Source organism: Capra hircus, chromosome 6 (genome assembly GCF_001704415.2).
Source record: "Capra hircus breed San Clemente chromosome 6, ASM170441v1, whole genome shotgun sequence".
NCBI lineage: Eukaryota > Metazoa > Chordata > Mammalia > Artiodactyla > Bovidae > Capra > Capra hircus.
In genome coordinates this window covers 91,076,654-91,096,830 of record NC_030813.1, presented here as the reverse complement: position 1 = coordinate 91,096,830, position 20,177 = coordinate 91,076,654, and the positions used below count along the sequence as shown (strand labels likewise).

At 39.9% G+C, this 20,177-nt stretch overlaps 1 protein-coding gene across 4 annotated transcripts in view; it reads right to left on the bottom strand.

The window, feature by feature from the left end:
* USO1 (USO1 vesicle transport factor) overlaps positions 1-17,254 on the bottom strand; it is an 80,597-nt gene extending 63,343 nt beyond the window's left edge. For 2 of the 4 annotated variants that reach the window (XM_018049591.1, XM_018049590.1), the window contains exon 1: positions 16,972-17,249. In XM_018049591.1, coding sequence (XP_017905080.1) covers positions 16,972-17,037 — 66 coding nt within the window. In that variant the 5' untranslated portion in view covers positions 17,038-17,249. Of the gene's footprint in view, positions 1-16,971 lie in introns of all 4 variants that reach the window. The other 2 variants (XM_018049592.1, XM_018049589.1) reach the window with 2 other exon arrangements.

The window sequence follows — 20,177 nt, the reverse complement described above, 5'->3', positions numbered from 1 at the left end:
TATGTTCTGTAGACTTCCAGTGTCCCAGAAGATATTAACAGACTTCTAAGATCACAACCAATGGGAAACATAAGGTTATATACAAAATCAGGTTTCTGCAATGCAGAATTTCTAAGTCTTTACTATATTGATTTCCATTTCTTCACACTGCAGATGCAGTATGTTAACCAAGCTTAGCCTGACCTTTTGATTTTATTCTCAGTTCAGTTTAGCTCAATCGCTCAGTCGTGTCAGACTCTTTGCAACCCCATGAACCAGAGCATGCCAGGCCTCCCTGTCCATCACCAACTCCCAGAGTCTACCCAAACTCATGGCCATTGAGTTGGTGATGCCATCCAACCATCTCATCCTCTGTTGTCCCCTTCTCCTCCTGCCCTCAATCTTTCCCAGCGTCAGGGTCTTTTCAAAAGAGTCAGCTCTTCACATCGGGTGGCCAAAGTACTGGAATTTCAGCTAGAACATCAGTCCTTCCAATGAATACCCAGGACAGATCTCCTTCCTTTATGATGGATTGGTTGGATCTCCTTGCAGACCCAGGGACTCTCAAGAGTCTTCTCCAACACCACAGTTCAAAAGCACCAATTCTTCAGCGCTCAGTTTTCTTTATAGTGCAATTCTCACATCCATACATGACCACAGGAAAAACCACAGCCTTGACTAGACGGACCTTTGTGGACAAAGTAATGTCTCTGCTTTTCAATATGCTGTCTAGGTTGGTCATAACTATCCTTCCGAGGAGTAAGCGTCTTTTAATTTCATGGCTGCAATCGCCATCAGCAGTGATTTTGGAGCACCCCAAAATAAAGTCAGCCCGTTTCCACTGTTTCTCCATCTATTTGCTATGAAGTGATGGGACAGGATGCCATGATCTTCGTTTTCTGAATGTTGAACTTTAAGGCAACTTTTTCACTCTCCTCTTTCACTTTCAGCAAGAGGCTTTTTAGTTCCTCTTCACTTTCTGCCATCAGGGCGGTGTCATCTGCATATTTGAGGTTATTGATATTTCTCCCGGTAATCTTGATCCCAGCTTGTGCTTCCTCCAGCTCATCATTTCTCATGATGTACTCTGCATAGAAGTTAAATAAGCAGGGTGACAATATACAGCCTTGATGTACTCCTTTTCCTATTTGGAACCAGTCTGTTGTTCCATGTCCAGTTCTAACTGCTGCTTCCTGACCTGCATATAGGTTTCTCAAGAGGCAGGTCAGGTGGTCTGGTATTCCCATCTCTTTCAGAATTTTTCAGTTTGTTGTGATCCACACAGTCAAAGGCTTTGGCATAGTCAATAAAGCAGAAATAGATGTTTTTCTGGAACTCTCTTGCTTTTTCCATGATCCAGAGGATGTTGACAATTTGATCTCTGGCTCCTCTGCCTTTTCTAAAACCAGCTTGAGCATGTTGAAGTTCACGGTTCACGTACTGCTGAAGCCTGGCTTGGGAGAATTTTGAGCATTACTTTACTAACGTGTGAGATGAGTACAATTGTGCGGTAGTTTCATCATTCTTTGGCATTGCCTTTCCTTGGGATTGGAATGAAAACTGACCTTTTACAGTTCTGTGGCCACTGGTGAGTTTTCCAAATTTGCTGACATACTGAGTGCAACACTTCAGCAGCAGCATCTTTCAGGATTTGAAATAGCTCCACTGGAATTCCATCACCTCCACTAGCTTTGTTCATAGTGATGCTTTCTAAGGCCAACTTGACTTCACATTCCAGGATGTCTGGCTCTAGGTGAGTGATCACACCATCGTGATTATCTGGGTCGTGAAGATCTTTTTTGTATTGTTCTTCTGTGTATTCTTGTCACCTCTTCTTAATATCTTCTGCTTCTGTTAGTTCCATACCATTTCCATCCTTTATTGAGCCCATCTTTGCATGAAATGTTCCCTTGGTATCTCTAATTTTCTTGAAGAGATGTCTAGTCTTTCCCATTCTTTCCCATTGTTTTCCTGCTCACATTTAGAAATTATTCATACCTTAAATTGAATTTATTTCTTAGTAATTATACTGATTTTCAAAAATGGAATAAAACGTTCTCTTTATTAAGTAATTGGTTGACAGTTTTTCTTTTTTTTTTTAACCAGGAAAACTACACAATTATCTTCTGCAAACACGAATCTCACTATTCTCAACTTAAAGAATTCCTAAAGCTAAAGAGTTTTCCTGAGTATGACTGTAAAACTGTTAGCTAAAGATAGATTTCTTTTCTAATGAGTTCAAATTATATATCTTCAATTAACTTGATTAATAAATAAAATCACTAGTTTTTTCAGAAAGTTGTAAAATGTAACTTAAAAACTAATTACTAAAGTGTACTATGTATATATGAAAATTCCTGAGTTTGGGTAAATATGTCTCAAGACTATTTTTAAGACAACAAACATGCTGGGAGTTCCCTGATGGCCTAGTGGTTGAGATTCCAGGCTTTCACTGCTGTAGACAAGTTCAATCCTTGCTTGGAGAACTGAGATTTTGCAAGCCACCTGATGCAGCCAAACAAAATGAAAAGAAAAAAAGACTATAAACATGCTTTTTATCTATTAAACTTGGGTTTTAGTGGCAAGCACATATTCTTCTCAACTGGTGATTTTAATCCAAACTTTCTCTCTAGTGCCTTAAGACAATTAAATCACCACGCTGCAAAATCAATAAGTCAAAAATGAATGTAAGAACAACTTATTTATCCAGAGCCAAAATTAAGCTATTTCAGATACTTTCTGTCAGCCACCAAAACGGCCTTTTCATTTTATTGATTTCTGATAGCAATCTAAAACTAATTACAACCTTCTCTGGCTTCTTAAAGAACATAATTATAAGCTTTCTTGGCATTTAAACCTAAGTCCTCTCCAATATCAGATACAGGGATGTTTTAGGTGGTAAATGAAGAAATGAATATAAAAATCTTTGAACAGTACCTGGCACTATAAATGCTCAATAAATGTTAACAAACTTAATTATTACTAAACTTCTATGATTCCTTTGTATTATTTTTCTATCCTATTAGGCTTTTGACTGACATTGACATCACGTATGTTTCTAACAGATCATTCAAATTTTGCAGATTTTCAGTGAGAAATCTGATCATTAAGCTAGAAAGTAATATGTCTATAACTCCAAACTATTCAGGCTTCAACTCAAGACTGAGTACATGGACTTTGCAACTTCTACTTTTGCTGTGAGGAAAGCCTTATTACCTTGTAATAATATTTCACAGAGTTGGAGTTTCTGAGTAAGTGATCTCTCCAAGATGAAGTGTTATGCTCCTAGTTTTTACAGACAATGGAAACCAAACGAAGGAAATTATTATATATGTTTCAAACCTTACAAAGACTTAGCCATATTTTAGGTCAAACACAGGTCTGTATCTTTTAGGTGACATTTCAGTCCAGTTCAGTCACTCAGCTGTGTCCGACTCTTTGCGACCCCATGAACCGCAGCATGCCAGGCCTCCCTGTCCATCACCAACACCCGGGGTTCACCCAAACCCATGTGCATTGAGTCGGTGATGCCATCCACTCATCTCATCCTCTATCGTCCCCTTCTCCTCCTGCCCTCAATCTTTCCCAGCGCATCAGGGTCTTTTCCAGTGAGTCAGCTCTTCGCATCCAGTGGCCAAAGTACTAGAGTTTCAGCTTGAACATCAGTCCTTCCAATGAATACCCAGGACAGATCTCCTTCCTTTATGATGGATTGGTTGGATCTCCTTGCAGTCCCAGGGACTCTCAAGAGTCCTCTCCAACACCACAGTTCAAAAGCACCAATTCTTCAGCGCTCAGTTTCCTTTACAGTTCAACTGTCACATTCATACATGACTACTGGAAAAACCATAGCCTTGACTAGATGGACCTTTGTGGTCAATGTCTCTGCTTTTCAATATGCTGTCTAGGTTAGTCATAACTTTCCTTCCAAGGAGTAAGCATATTTTAATTTCATGGCTGCAATCACCATCAGCAGTGATTTTGGAGCACCCCAAAATAAAGTCAGCCCCTGTTTCCACTGTTTCTCCATCTATTTGCCATGAAGTGATGGGACAGGATGCCATGATCTTCGTTTTCTGAATGTTGAGCTTTAAGCCAACTTTTTCACTCTCCTCTTTCATACTCTGAATAGGAGTTAAGTATATTTGTGCTACAAATTTTTTCCTTGGTAAATGTCAAATATACTTAACTCCTATTCAGAGTATTTCAAATACTTCAAAGACCACTGAATATTTCAAAGACACTTATTCTATTTATTCCTGACTTGAAACATGAATGAAATGCAGCATAATTGTGTTCATTATCTATTCTTTTCTTCTTGAGTTATTAGAACCCTCTGTGTTTTAGCTGGGCACAAAGGCTGTCCATCTAGACTACCTTCCAAGCTCTCCTTACACTCAGGCATAGAAAGTGACTAGCTTCTGGCCAGTGAGTTGTACCTTCCAAGTCATGTCCTTAAAAGGAAGCTATATGCTCATTTCTCTTTCTCCTTCCCTTAGCCTGGGACTTGAACCTGATGCTAGTGAAGCATCGCCCACAATACACTATCGTAGGGGATGGCAGAACAAAATATAAAGCAGCAGCTGGGCCCCTGGACGACCCTGAGGGGCATAACTAACCTACCCAAGGGATCACCTTCTAATGAGACTTCTATTGGAGAAAGACACAAACTCTTATCCTGGTTGCTGCTGCTGCTGCTGTCACTTCAGTCGTGTCCAACTCCGTGCAACCCCATAGACGGCAGCCCACCAGGCTCCCTCGTCCCTGGGATCCTCCAGGCAAGAACACTGGAGTGGGTTGCCATTTCCCTCTCTAATGCATGAAAGTGAAAAGTGAAAGGGAAGTCACTTAGTCGTGTCCGGCTCTTAGCGACCCCATGGACTGCAGCCTACCAGTCTCCTCCGTCCATGGGATTTTCCAGGCAAGAGTACTGGAGTGGGTTGCCATTGCCTTCTCCCTTATCCTGGTTAGACCTCTGTTATAGTAGCTAATCCAATACCTAAACTTCTAAGACATTTTACAGGAGTGGAAACTAAGGTTCAGGGGTGAAGAAATGCACCCCAAAGTACACTGCTAGTTCGGTGGTACGGTCTAGATTCTAAATGAGCCATAGAGGTCTTATTCCAAAGCCCACGCTGTTTCTACTATTCTTACACTGCCTAACACTTATCTTACACTGTGCAGGGAAATGTGAGCCTGAGCACCTGCTGCAAACTACAGGCACTGCAAGATTTCTTCCTTGGAAACAAGGGAACATGGTAACACAGTTTCTGTGAAATGCTTCCACTAGCAGTACACCCCACCAACGATGCTGATTAACCTTGGCCTTAACTGTCCAGTCACAGTACAGATGGAATAGCCCCTTGTTCCAAGGGAGTTGGAGCTTTACATTGGGAAAGCTATAATCAGAAGCTGCTGCTGCTGCTGCTAAGTTGCTTCAGTCATGTCCGACTCTGTGCGACCCCATAGACGGCAGCCCACCAGGCTCCTCCATCCATGGGATTTTCCAGGCGAGAGTACTGGAGTGGGTTGCCATTGCCTTCTCTGATAATCAGAAGCTATCAGGTATTTAAGAAAAAGGCAGCACCATATATAAGTACTTGAGAAATTAATACACTCACTTTGAAAGAATCTGGCTGAGATAACAAAGACAAACTGGAACAGAAGGAGGTTATAGAAAATATGTCAGTTCATTATAACAAACATGAAGTAAGGTTTTTTTAAAAAAAGATATTAGGGTGCGGACAATGGGCAAAGAGCTGTAGAGATAGATAAGGCAAAAGGATACTTGAAAAAACTGAATTTAAGAGGCCAAGAGGCTTGAGAAGAATAAACTGTCCGAAACAGCTACTGTTTAGAATTCAACTTCTAGCATTTTGTCCTTGGGCAATACATGCACATGTGCATTCATAATTACAAGAACCACCACTCCAGCACAGTAACAGAAAGGGAACAAGACAGAAGTACCTTCAATGCCCATTCCTGGAGGACTTTCATTTTTCACTTTACATACTTCTACAGCTTTTCCTTCAACAAGTATGTATTCAAATGTCTCTCTTATCATTAGGAAAAAAAAAAGATTCAGAGAATCAAAAAGCATCAGTGAATAAGCTAGCTGAAGTTTGACATGAATCAGCAATCACTCTTCAATATCTCAGAATATTCTAGCTTTGGTAAGGTTAAAGGAGTGACAGAGTCTGAAGAAGTCGGTGCCGTAATTTTGAAGCTGGTAATTCATTCATTCAAAAAATGTTACAGAGTGCTGCTACCCTCATGGGAGCCATCGTCAGTGCAATCAGAGTTGTGTTTGTGACAAGGTAAATTCAGAAACTGGACTAAGCGAAGGCACGAGGCATGAGTAAAACAGTGAGGGAGATGAGGTACAGTCATAAAATAAGTCACAGAGATATAATGTACAGCATAGGGAATATAGTCAATAATACTGCAGTAGCTTTGTATGGTGACAGATGGTAACTAGACTTATAGTGATGATCATTTTGTAATGTATAAAAATATCAAACTACTACATCATACACCTGAAACTTATATTATAAATCAATTATATTCAATAAAAAGAAAGAAACTATGATTATACATTAGCAACTTCTGTAACAATTGGTTACGTTTATGGTTAATTAAAAATAACTGGGCTTGCATATTATATGTTCATGAGTATGAGTGTCTGTGTTGTCATTTCATTTTCCCTAGCAATCCATTTTTACTATGTTTTATGAAAGTATTGGTCTGTGATGAATTGGAACAGGGGGCACGGGGAAACCAATCCACTGGTCCTTCACCACGGTCAGTTTGAGAAATACAGCTAAATTGCTTAATATTTTGCTGGGGCCTGCAAAATTCTATTTTGGGAAAACAGCAGTGGATCACTTTAGAAGGTACATACTCAAATGAAACTATAAAAGCAAGGAGACAACAGAATAAATTAAAAACAAGTAAGAAATATATAGAAAATACTAAGTATGATGAAGGAAATGATTATAGAGAAATGAGACAGAGACTGGAAGGACAATACTGCTTTGGATAGTACAGCCGATCAGAAGGCCTCAAGTTAAGCAGTGATTTGGATTTGGTGGACGTGTGGGTTAAGGGTAACAAGAATACAGCAAGCAGAAAAGCAGGGAAGCAGAGTGAAAGAGGACCTTACCATCAGAAGAAAAAAGGACAGTATTTTAGAACTGAAGAATATGTTTATTCAGTGTCCCACATGGGATCCTGAGGTGAGGGACTTTGTTGCCAGCAACTCACTCACTCTCTCAGAAACTGACCGATGAGGCCACTTAGTAATTTAAAGAAAATGCATGAATTTACTAGTCAAAGGCTGTTATCCTAGTTGACACTCTTACCTACAAAGGAATTACAAGTTTAAATCCCACAGATTTTAATGCTACCTTGCTCCTTTTCAGGTAACATTTTGCTGCCATTATTGATGAAAAGAATGAGTTACAATACAGAAAATATGAATCCAGTCTACTTTTGTAAAAAGTCAATTATTTCCCAGGCTTTTTAGCAAAGTACTCATCACAGCATACTACCAAGGCACAACATTTCAGATGACCATTCTGCAGACTTGAAACAAGTGACCTTCAAAGAATTCTACTGCCTGAATCAACAGAGATGCAAATGTGGCTGACCCTTGAACAACAGATCTGAGCTGTGCAGGTCCACTTATATTTGGATTTTTTTCAACAGTAAATACTATAGATTCTCAATCAATTAAATCTGAGGATATGGAGGAACAGAGGATACACAGAGACAACTATAAATTACAAGAGGATTTTCCACTGTGCAGAAGGTTGGTATTGTTCAAAAGTCAATGCATAGTCAATACATGTAAGGTTATATAACAGAATACTGGTAACAACCAAAAAAGACACTTCAGCCTGTTTACTTGAAACAAAGAAACTTTTAATTAAAAAAATAAAAATTAAAAAAAAAACACAACTCTTGCTGTGGGGACCCAACTATGTTCATTAATTAGTAAATAGAAATATTCTAATACCTACTGCTAAAATTAAAAAAAAATCAAATATCTGTGAATATAACTATCTTAGTTTATAAATAAACTCATTTATGTGATAAACATTGGTAAATGCAAAGCAAACACTCTGGAAGGATGTACACAAAACTTCCTTTGAGATTACTCCTAGTAACGGGAAATAAGATTGTGGAGAGAGGAAGAAAGGGGCAATTTGAGCCTATATATTGATTTGGATTATTTATAAAAAGCACATTTTCAACTAGTGCTTCAATAACAGAAACATTTAAAGACACTTCCAGAATATATCAGCCCTTGCTCTTATTCTAGTACCTGCTTTAACAGATCACCTGACTGACTCACTGTTCATCTACTTTCTGAACACAAGTGGTGCTTGTAATTCCTGATAGTTATGCTCTACAGTTATCATGGACACTGAATTGGCAGATACTTAACCACTGTACTGGAGAAGGCAATGGCAACCCACTCCAGTACTCTTGCCTGGAAAATCCCATGGATGGAGGAGCCTGGTAGGCTGCAGTCCATGGGATCGCTAAGAGCTGGACACCACTGAGCGACTTCCCTTTCATTTTTCACTTTCATGCATTGGAGAAGGAAATGGCAACCCACTCCAGTGTTCTTGCCTGGAGGATCCCAGGGACGGGGGAGCCTGGTGGGCTGCCGTCTATGGGGTCACACAGAGTTGGACACGACTGAAGTGACTTAGCAGCAGCAGAACCACTGTACCTAAGGGAAATGCAGGCCCAGGATGTTATAAGCCTCTGGTAACATTTTCATCATTGGATCAAATACATAAGCTTGTTTAATGTGTGCTTCTGTTTAAAGACACCTTGCTCAATATATATCTTGATTCATTAACACTGAACTCACAGCTAAAAGTGCTACTACTTATGCCTGAGGAAAGTTAATCTAACAAACATATTTTCTCCATAAGGCACATCACAACTTCCTTATCCTTCGCAACACTCGGTAAGAGCTCAGCACTATACTTGGGGCCAGTTTTAACTGTGAAATCAACAAAAAGCACAAAAATGCAAAACACATGACACTAAACAGACTGTGAAAAAGACGCACGTTTACAGTATGGGGATGGGATTTAAAACCATTAAGCTCTGCAGCAACTAGGTGAAGCTGAACACTAGCTACATTCTCAAGGCAGGATGTGCAGGCTTCAGTTCCATCCCAGGCCTCTCTGCTCTCTTTTCTAACCTGATTTGCTTCACTGAATAATGATGTTACCCACCTGACACTGCTGGGATTTGATATTGTGATTCTTGCATTAAACAGAGTACTATGTATTAACAACAACAACAAACCCAGTTCTAATGAGAAAACATACATATGAGCAAAATTTAACCGACAGTTTTATTTAAAAGGATTGATGGGAGTAATTAAGAAGGAAAAACTTCAGAGACAGCAGTATTTCAACTAATTCATACTATGCTAACTAGGTACTAGATTTTCTCAGAGATAAATACAATGATGAACTAGACATGGATTGAAAAAGAGTCAGACAAAATTGAACTGACCACTCACTCTTGTTATCAAGATATAGTCTCTTAGAAGAAGGTACGTAGTTAAGAAAACTAAAAATCTGGTGTCTTCAGACGTGTATAACGGACTTTTGGACTCAGAGGGAGAGGGAGAGGGTGGGATGATTTGGGAGAATGGCATTGTAACATGTATACTATCATGTAAGAATCGAATCGCCAGTCTATGTCCGACGCAGGATACAGCATGCTTGGGGCTGGTGCATGGGGATGACCCAGAGAGATGTTATGGGGACGGAGGTGGGAGGGGGGTTCATGTTTGGGAATGCATGTACACCCGTGGTGGATTCATGTCAATGTATGGCAAAACCAATACAGTAAAGTAAAATAGAGTAAAACAAACAAACAAACAAAAAAATCCGGTGTCTTAAGTAATTTCTAATAAAGTAGCTTTATGTTTTAATATGCCAAGATCTCCAAGACATACCAATGAAAAAGATAGCTGCAGAACCCTATAAACAGTGTATCATTTATGAAAAAGAGATAAACACGCTCATACAAATATATAATTCCATACTGAATGATTATTTATAAGCGTGTGGAAGGATTTATACCAAAATAAGAATAGTAATTATTTCAGGAAACAGAACTGAAATTGGAGACGGTAGTCAAAGAGGACTTAAACTTTACCAGTATTGTTTGCCATTTTGTATAATAAAATTAAAAGGCTAACTAGTAAAACAATATGTATAACATCATGTAGCTCATGGAGGTGATTACGTATCAGGACCCTTGCCTGATGAGATTGTCATGTGAAATTCACAAGTTCACTTGTCAAGAAAAATATGAAAAGGACAAAAAATTCCATTAATAACTGGTAAAGCGGGCATAGTCAGAATTACAACCTCATAACCTACGGCACAGTGGTAAAGAATCTGCCTGCCAATGCAGAAGATGGGGGTTCAATCCTTGGATCAGGAAAATACCCTGGAGTAGGAAATAGCAACCCACTTCAGTATTCTAGTCTGGAAAATTCTATGGACAGAGGATCCTAGTGGGCTACAGTCCATGGGATTCTAAGAGTTGGACACAGCATGAAAGCACAGCATAATCTGAATTTGTTTGCTTGTTTACTAATAGTGCAAATTTGTTTACTAATAGTTTATTTTTACTCAGTGATACACAAAAGAGACCAAAAAAGAAGCAAAAGGAAAAGGAATGAATAGGGAAAAAAAATTGAGATGAAGAATATGAAAATAAGAAATCACTGAGAATTAAGAAGGGAAAAAGAGAAGGTACCATAAAACTAGGATGCTGAGGTACGTTTAAAGGACTCTGACATAAAGCAGTTTGCAATATTTTTTCACAATTCCTATTAGAAATTCATATTTTCTAGTATTCAGTAACTATTTGACTGACATGTGAAAATGAAAGTCAGTAATGCCCATTAAAAAAAAATCAAATTCAACCATTCAATCATTTATTCAACAGATACTTATCAAGCACCTAACACCAACTTTTTTCTTTTCTTTCCTTCCTTTTTAAAAACATCTTTTTGGCTGCTATGCATATAGGATCTTAGTTCCCCAACCAGGGATGGAATCTGTACCCCCGGAACTGGAAGCATAGAGTCTTAACTATGAGACTGCCAGGGAAATCCCCCAAGTTATTTGATATAACTTTGCCTTCATGAGGTTTAAAACATAGTTATAAATTCTTTTGAGAGAACTTCCCTAACTATGACTATAGGACTAAAATAATTCATGCTGATCAACAGTCAATTCGATTTATGTTGTTTTAATGAAATAAAAAGTTACTGGTTTTGATTACAGAAAGAGCCAGAAATTTGTTTTAAAACAAATTCTATCACTGAGAAGATTTTACAAAAAACAAAGCAAGAGCCAGACTTATCTTCAGATGATCTGAACTGTTTCAATCTTAAAGTGGGGGGGGGGGGGTCGGATTACAAAGTCAAACACCAGTCTCTTTTCAGATCAATCCATAAACCTAACACAATCTATTTCCATTACAATTACTAATAAGTTAGCCAACATAATATACTGCTTCATGTATTCCCCATGCTTTCTCTAAGAAATTACCTGTTTTCCAAAAGCAAACGCTTTTAAGCAAGGCATCATACTGAAACTTGTCTAACAAATAACCTATCACAAATGCTAGCATTTCAAAGTCTAACAGTATATAAGTTTCCAAATTATAAACTTTAATTATAAATTTTATAAATTATAAAAATTTGTGACTTTTTATACAGAGTTCATGGCATTTCTGCCTGAGGTATAAAAATATAAGCATGCCTTTTCTAGGATATCTACAACAGAAAAACCAGACAAAGCAGTATAAATAATAAGAGGAACATATACAAAAAGAAAGACAAATTTATATAAGAAATTCTTCTATTCTCTCCTAAAAGATAATTCAAGTGATTACAATTATAAATCATAAAACATCAAGAATTATTTAGTCTTTTAGGTTACCCAAAGGGCAAGAGTTCATGAACTCTATAAAACTGATGATAACAAAGGACTTCTATTTTAAATGCAGCATTCCTTTAAAAAATATATCCTCTAGGAACATTTTATCCAATATATGTTTCTCAGAACACTAGACCTACATGGTTTCCTGGAGGGAGAAAAAGGATATGATCAATCAGATTTGGCAAACACAACTTACTTTCTAACTCCATCTTGAAAATATTTGAAGCTTAACATACTGTCTATTTAATAAACCTTGTACAAATATCAGGTTTTCTGTTTTGTTTTTGACCATCACACAGTATATGTCTTTAGTAACAAAATCCTTTCAACTAAAGCTACTCACATTCTTTGGGATATCCTTTGATATGTAAAATTTAAATGATACAAATACTCTACATAATTAACCTTCAAGAAAGCCATGTAGTTTTCAATAGGCACTACTTTTAAAGACTATGAGACACCTTTGGTTGGGTATAGTGGTGGGCTGCAGTCCATGGGGTCACTAAGAGTTGGACACGACTGAGCGACTTCCCTTTCACTTTTCACTTTCATGCACTAGAGAAGGAAATGGCAGCCCACTCCAGTGTTCTTGCCTGGAGAATCCCAGGGACGGGGGAGCTTGGTGGGAGGCCATCTGGGGTCACGCAGAGTTGGACATGACTGAAGCGACTTAGCAGCAGCAGTGATCAAAACACAAATCATTATTATGGCTTTCTCTGATACTGTTATTGTAAGAGAGCTAAGAGAGAAAACACATACCAGTTCCAACACTGACTGGGTTATTAATACAGAATATGAACCACGAATCCAGATATAGGAGTTTCAGGCTACATATTTTATAGTAACGTGGTATATAATGTGCTCGACTAAACCAAAACTATGTCTAAATTTAAGCGCACATTCCTTAATAACAATTTTTATTAAAAGAAACTACAGCTGTGTCCATAAAGCCCTTTTGCTTTTCAAGTCAGCTGACCAAAGTCTGATCTAAAAAAAGACACTTTAGCAGTACAGTAATTGTACATATCTTTTCTGGACTTTTGCAGCTTTCATGTTTTGGGACACAATTTGAGAGGAGAACTCCACCCCTATGATTTATCATCACAAATAGTTAACAGTTTTCTTGGAATCTGCAAGAAACTCACCTTCAAAAAAGAAAAGAAGATATTAGTTGGAAGGCAGATGGAAAATTAAGCATGTCTGAGCCCTCAAAAGGGCTTCCCAGTTTGAACTAGTAGTAAAGAACCTGTCTGCCAATGCAGGAGACTCAAGAGACTAAGGTTCAATTCCTGCGTCAGGAAGATTCCCTGGAGGAGGGCACTGCAACCCACTCTGGTATTCTTGCCAGGACAATTCCATGGACAGAGAAGCCTGGTGGGTTACCAGTCCATTGGGTCACAAAGAGCTGGACAGGACTGAGGTGACATAGCACTTAGCATGAGCACTCAAACAAACGAGTAGGATATTTACTATAATCAGTGTTTATCTGGACCTAGCAAAGTATGCCAAGGCTGCTGCTGCTGCTGCTAAGTCACTTCAGTCGTGTCTGACTGTGCAACCCCATGGACTGCAGCCTACCAGGCTCCTCCGTCCATGGGATTCTCCAGGCAAGAGTACTGGAGTGGGGTGCCACCGCCTTCTCCCATGCCAAGGCTAAGGAGGCTTTAATCATCAGAAATCAGTTACTGCCTTTCTCTACTGAAGTAAAAAAGAGAAATCAAATTAAAAAGTATTTGAAATATGAAAGGTTTAATGTGAATGAAACTCCAGACTTAAAATATTTCAAACTTTATAGAATTATTGACCATCATATGATATAAACACAAATATTTACTACTTTGTTTCGAGAGAACATCTTAATACCAGTCCAAAGTTACTGTTAACTGAGTATGAAAAGCTAGGTAACATACAATCAATAATACAACTCAAATATTTAGAAGAAATTTGAATTAAGGAAAAGCAGGAAAGCAGTCAAAGCACAGCGAATCTGAAAAATCCCTGAAGTAAAAAGTTTGACATAATTAATTTCAATCATTTCAGAACTTTGACTTCTACAGTCTTTAAAAAGTATTGTTTTAACACCTAGTAATTTGCAGTTGATATGATTATAGATCTGTGATTTCTTTCATTATACTGTAATAAATAATTTAACAAATATTGAGTACTACTATGGAAAAACAGTTTAAAATATATATGAACACTGCACCAAAGATGCTTAAGAATCTAGAAGAGATGGGGCAGATATAAAGGGTAGAAAGTCTAACAAATGCACAATCTAGCTAATCTGAAGATAATCAGAGGAGAAATATTATCTGCAGTTAACTGGATGGAAAAATAAGGGGTGCAAATTAGGGAAGGGATCCATGATGGATTTGAAGGAGAGGTAGAACTTAGGACAATGAAAAGAGGCTTTCCACTGGAAAAGATGAGGAAGCAAGAAAGAAGGGAAACCACAATGGAAATAATGTAATTTTGCAGAAATGGACAAAACTACAAAATACTGATAAAGCAGAAGTTAGAAATTCTAAGCTCTGGCAACTAGAATATCCAGGTCACATCAAATCACCAATTAAAAGATCTAATATTATACCAACAGTCTACCAATGCTCTACAAATACTCCTAAATTGGTGGCTTATGAGGCTGTATACCAATTACTCTTCCTGATGGAACGAGATGGTGAAATAAATTTTATTCATACTGAGTAAACAGTGTAATAGTAACTCAGGGTAAACTATTAATTCTCATCAGAAGACATTGGTTTTCCAATTTTGAATATACACGTTCAAGGTTAGGCAAGAACAAGGGCCCCCCACTTCCCTTTCAGTTTATATACACGTGATACACAAGCGATTCCAGTCTCACTTTGAAATCATGATATAAAAGCTGTGTTGTTCCATTCACTATGACAAGATCAAAGTGCTCTAGTCTCAGCCCTGCATTACTGTGCAAGTGGCTTCAATGTTCTGTGCTTCAGTCTCCTAACTTGTAAAATAATGCGGTTCCACCTGGATGATGCGCAAAGGGCCTTTCTGCTTTAATATCCTATACTCAATTAGTCGTACACCATCTTTTCTGGAGAGGACATTGTGACAAGACTATAACAACAACAAAAAAGAAAGTATTCTTTTCCTGAAAACATGTAATAAGGGACTTCCCTGGCAGTTCAGGGGTTAAGACCTCAAGCTCCCAAGGCAGGGGGTACAGGTTTAGTCTCTGGCCTGGGAACTAAGATCACACATGTTGCATGGCACAGCCAAAAAAGAAAGAAAAAAAAAAAAAAAGGTAATAAAAACTTAGCTTTTATTGAACACATACTAAGTGCTAGTTTCTTTCCATTTTTTATTTCACTTAATCCTCATTACACCCATCAGAGTAGGCATTTTTCTGATTTTACTCGTAGGGTATTAGTCATCTCTTGCCTGTTCAATCTAATGAGAGGTGGAAGGCAAGGATTCAAATCAAGTTCTAATAAACCACACTTTAAAACCTAGTGCCTCAAACAAAAATATCTGATAGATAAAATACATGAACAAAAGCTGAAGAGGTGGGCTGTGACTATGGTAACCTGAAGAGAGCATGTGTATGTGTGCGCGCATGTGTGTGTGCACATGACCGTGTGTGAAATCTCCTGATTTTCAAATGAAGGAAAGCAGATTCACCAGCTTTCAGCTTCTGCTTTAAACAGTTCTAACTCAGATGACATTAATTTTAATAATTACATAAATTCCCAAAATTCCCAGATATGTATTAAAATACAGACATCAGCAATAAAGTCTAGGCTTTGATGTAAGGCAAGCTTTGGTTGAATCCTGGCTCCATTACTACTAGTGTGACTTAGGTCAAGTGACTTCACCTCTCTAAGCCTCAAGTGTTCACTTGTAAAGTGAGGATACTATCACCTATCCTACAAGGTGGTTGGGGAGCTAAGGAAAATGAGAATGTAAACTACAAAGAACACAGAACCCAGCACAAGGTAAGAACCTGGCAAATGAAAGCTATTATTGAAACTTTAGGATCCTAGTAACACAGAACATAGGATCAACATTCACAGACAATCCAGTAGTGTCTACGAATACTAACCACAGTTTACTTTTACAATGCCATACTTTGTCACTTTTTTGTAGACCTAAAATTACTCTCAAACCAAGTTAAAAAAAAAAAAAAGTCATACACTTATTCCTAACAGACACTAACCAAACTTCGAGATTTGTCCTAAACCTAAAATCGAACCAACTTATCAAAAATTGTGTTGAGTAGCTAACAGTTTTTTTAAAGTGACGCTGCAAATCCTGTTACCACGAGTTCAGACTTCTGAATGGGGAGAATGGAAAGGACGCGTGTTCCCAAAGCATTTTGAGCGCGAAAGATCCCCACAACGTCCAAGCGAGTATTTCCCAAATAGTGGGCGAGGCTGAAAAACGGGGTCCGAACTAATGACACCTGAAAGAACGACCTGCCTCCAGTTGAATGGGCAGGGGCAGGTGGCTTTGTGACCCAAACTATCGTATTATTCTTAGCCACTTGCTCTGGTCAACTGCTGCTTTTAAACCTTCCTGCAGTCTTCCTCAAAGCCCCATTCCAGACTGCGAGGGAGGTGGGCTTTAGGTTAATCACCGCCAATGAAGACACTGGCGAAAAGGGAGGGACAGGCCCGCGGCCCCGAAGGGCGTGGGAGGCAGGTCAGGCCACTTCTGCCCAGGATTGATGCCTTTCCCGGCGGTACCACCGCTGACCACCACCAAGCGGCCTGTGGAGCTTCGGGGCGCGGCTGCTGTCAGCAGGGCCAAACCGCCGCGCTGGGGGTTGTGCTGCGGGTGTGAGGGAATAACTTGCGGGTTTCAGGAGAGGAAAAGAGGCACGGGGGCAAAAGGGGAGGCGGCATGTAGACTCCCGGCCCACGGTGACGCGCAGGGGGGTGACCTCCGGGCCCCTATGTCCTCCGTCCCGGTTTCCGCCCGGACCCTTCCCAAGTCCCGGACCCGCCGCTCCTCTCACCGTCTCGGCTTCTGTGTGCTGGGGTCCGGCACTCTGACCCCCCATAACCCCGCGGAGGAAATTCATCTTGCCGCTCAGCCACGGGCTCTACCGGCCTTTTCGGGGGAGAAGAGATAACTTCCCCTGTCCTCCGCAGGGCCTGACCCCCAAGCCTGCACTTTGCACTCCCCGGCCGCCACCGCCACAGCCTACTCGGCGGCCGCTCCAGCCCCCTAAGCCCGGAAACAGCGTCCGCCACCAGTTGAGATGCGCATGCGCGGCGACGTGGCATTACGTGGCGGCTCGAAGGGCGAAGGCAAACGAGGATAGTAGGCGAGAGGCGGCTGGTAGCCCAGGTCCTCCTAAGCCCCGCCCACTGTGAAGGCTCCGCCCTCCCCCGTAAGAACACGCCTCCCACTCCCGCCTTCGGCTGGTGCCTCCTGCTGGCCCCAACGACCCACGTGGTGCGAGCCCGGCCCTGCCGGCAGGGGACCTTACGGATTGTGTACGCATTTTGGCTTGCAAGGTGTTTAATTGTTGCCGGGCGGGACTTACTGCAAGCTGTCAAGTCTGGGGTTGTGTTTTGTTGAGTAGAAAGAGAAATTTTCCTTCGGCCGACGTGACAGGTAAGGGGTCCCGGCCTCTGGGAGGGTTCATCTGGTTTTGCGGTATAGCAGTACGAGCTTTGTGGCCTTCTCATCCCCACAAATTGCATTTCTTTACAGGGCTTTGTTTGGTGAAAAAAAGGGTACTTGAGCCCCCTCATTCCATTGCCACGGGAGGGCGCATTTCTCAGCTTTTGCTCTTCCAACCTGCTAAAAGGAATTCCTGAATCTAAACACCAGGTACACCGCTATTTTCTAGGGGTGTGAAGAGGAAACCAATCCAACCCTGCGTTTGGCTTACTAGATTAAATACGTTGATCTGCAGTGTCATTTTGGCAGCAGGGAACATGATGTTTTGTTATTAATGCTAAACTCTTAGATTTTCAGCGTGTGTGTGGGGGGGGTTAGCATGAAAAATATTCGTTTTTCAAATCGGTATGCCTTGTTTCTTTTGAAATGAGAGTGCCAGATACACATGCTTATGGAGTAGTCTTGTCAATGTCTTGAACGTGAAAGCGCAGAGTCTAGTTATAACTGATTCATACACCACTCCCCTTGGATGCCCCACAGGTCTCAGACTCCCCAACCTTCCTTTAAAAAAAAAAAAATCAGTATGCTTCGTTCATGTGCCCTGCTGCACTCATCAGTACCACTAGCCAAATAATTGCCTAAGCTGGAAGGAGGAGGCTGGGAGGAATCTGAAACTCTGGATTTCACCCCCGCATGTCCAGTAGTCAAATCCTGTCATGCCTATTTATAGACTATTTTTCAAATAGGTCTCTGCTCTCCATGCTGTCTGCCTCTGACGTGGTTTATGTTCTCATCATTTTTCACCAAGATTACGGGCAATAGCTTCCTAACTAGTTTGTCAGCATTTAAGCCTTGGGTTCCTTCCAGTCACCCAAGTCCACCCTTGGGTGAGCCTGACAATGACAAAACATCTGTCCATGTTAGTCCTCGTCTGAAAATCCTCCGGTTGTCGCCCATTCACCCCAAAATAAAATCCAAACTCCTTAGCTTGATGTATAGGCCTGTTATGTTCTGGCTCTTGCCTGTTTTTTCAGCTCCTGCCTCCCACACATACTCTGGATACATGCCTGGATAAGTCCTTCCCCTCCCTCCACTTCATCAAGGAAACTCCTGCTAGTTCCTTAAAATTTAACTTTGGTATCTTCAGAAAGCTCTCCCTGAAATCTAGATACATGTGTATATGCTATTCCTTTGCAGTTGTTGATATGTGGGAAGCTCTCAATAAATGCCTATTGAGCCAGACTGTTAATGGCAGAATGTGTTATTCATTTTTATATCTTTGTGGCTTAGCATTGTCACATAAAAGGTGATATTGATAGATACATGAAGAAAGCATTAAAGGGTATATGAATATAATGATGAGGAGGAAGGTCCTTTTTTTCATCTGTAAGGTGGGTTTGCAGATAACACATATCACAAAGGCTATGGTGCAGTTTCCTTTGCTAGTGCCAAGGTTTTAAGCTTCTGTGAGTTGGAGAACAGTGGGGATTATACTGCCAAAAATATTGTACACTAAGCATTGTCCTCTGTTTTAAAACTGGACACTTGACAGTTTGCTTTAGACATTTTCCACCAGGGCATTTCCTTGCAGCCTAAAAAAAGTAACCAATAAATGCTCAGCATTTTTATTACCAAGTAATATCTGCAAAGAACTTCATCTAGTCCTTAAGTGTCACCCCTCCCTGAGCCTCTCCTCACCTCTAGGGGTAAAGCTCTGAGATGGAGTGGGGCTCATGGATGTTTATTACATGTATTATTTGGTGATAAAAAGCAGCGCCTTCACATTTTAGCAGAATCATTTTAAGGCACCAACCTTTCCAAAATGCCCTGCTTTGTTTTAAATTTCCGTGAGTATAGCAGACGCTCAAGAACCATTTCTTAAATAAAGGAAAAGAAAACATGAAAAAATTGTGACTGCCCGACTTATGCCGTTATACTTCTCACTTTTATAAATCTAAATATTCAATGGAAGAATGCGAATCATTAAAATACATATAATTCATGGCTCAACTGGTAAAGAATCTGCCTGCAATGCAGAAGACCTGGGTTTGATCCCTGGATTGGAAAGATCCCCTGGAGAAGGGAAAGACTACTCACCCCAGTGGTCTGGCATGGAGAATTCCATGGACTGTATAGTCTGTGGTGTTGCAAAGAGTCAGACACGACTGAGTGACTTTCCGTTTTCAAAATGTTAACTTGGGTAAATAAAAGTGATTTTTCTGAGAACAGAACAACTAACAAAACTCATTGATTTGAAATTCATTTTTAGATTTACTTGCTTCCAATCCCCTAGCTGAGTGGCTCTCTTCAGTGGCCCACTTTCCTAATCCTTTTTTATTTTCTATAGCAAACTCAACAATAACAATGAAATATCACTGCACAAGATTGGTTGAGGGTGGTGGTAATGCAGTGGAGTTTTGTGCATACCTGCTTTGGAGGATGAGTGGAGGTGATAATTTGTGTCTAAAATGTATCAGTCACATACAGGTTTTTAAAGACTAGTTACTGGAAAAGTCAGGGTTCAAAAATATTGTTGATAAAATTTTGCATTAAGTTTTATTCATTAACCAAACAACACACAGCAAAATAAAT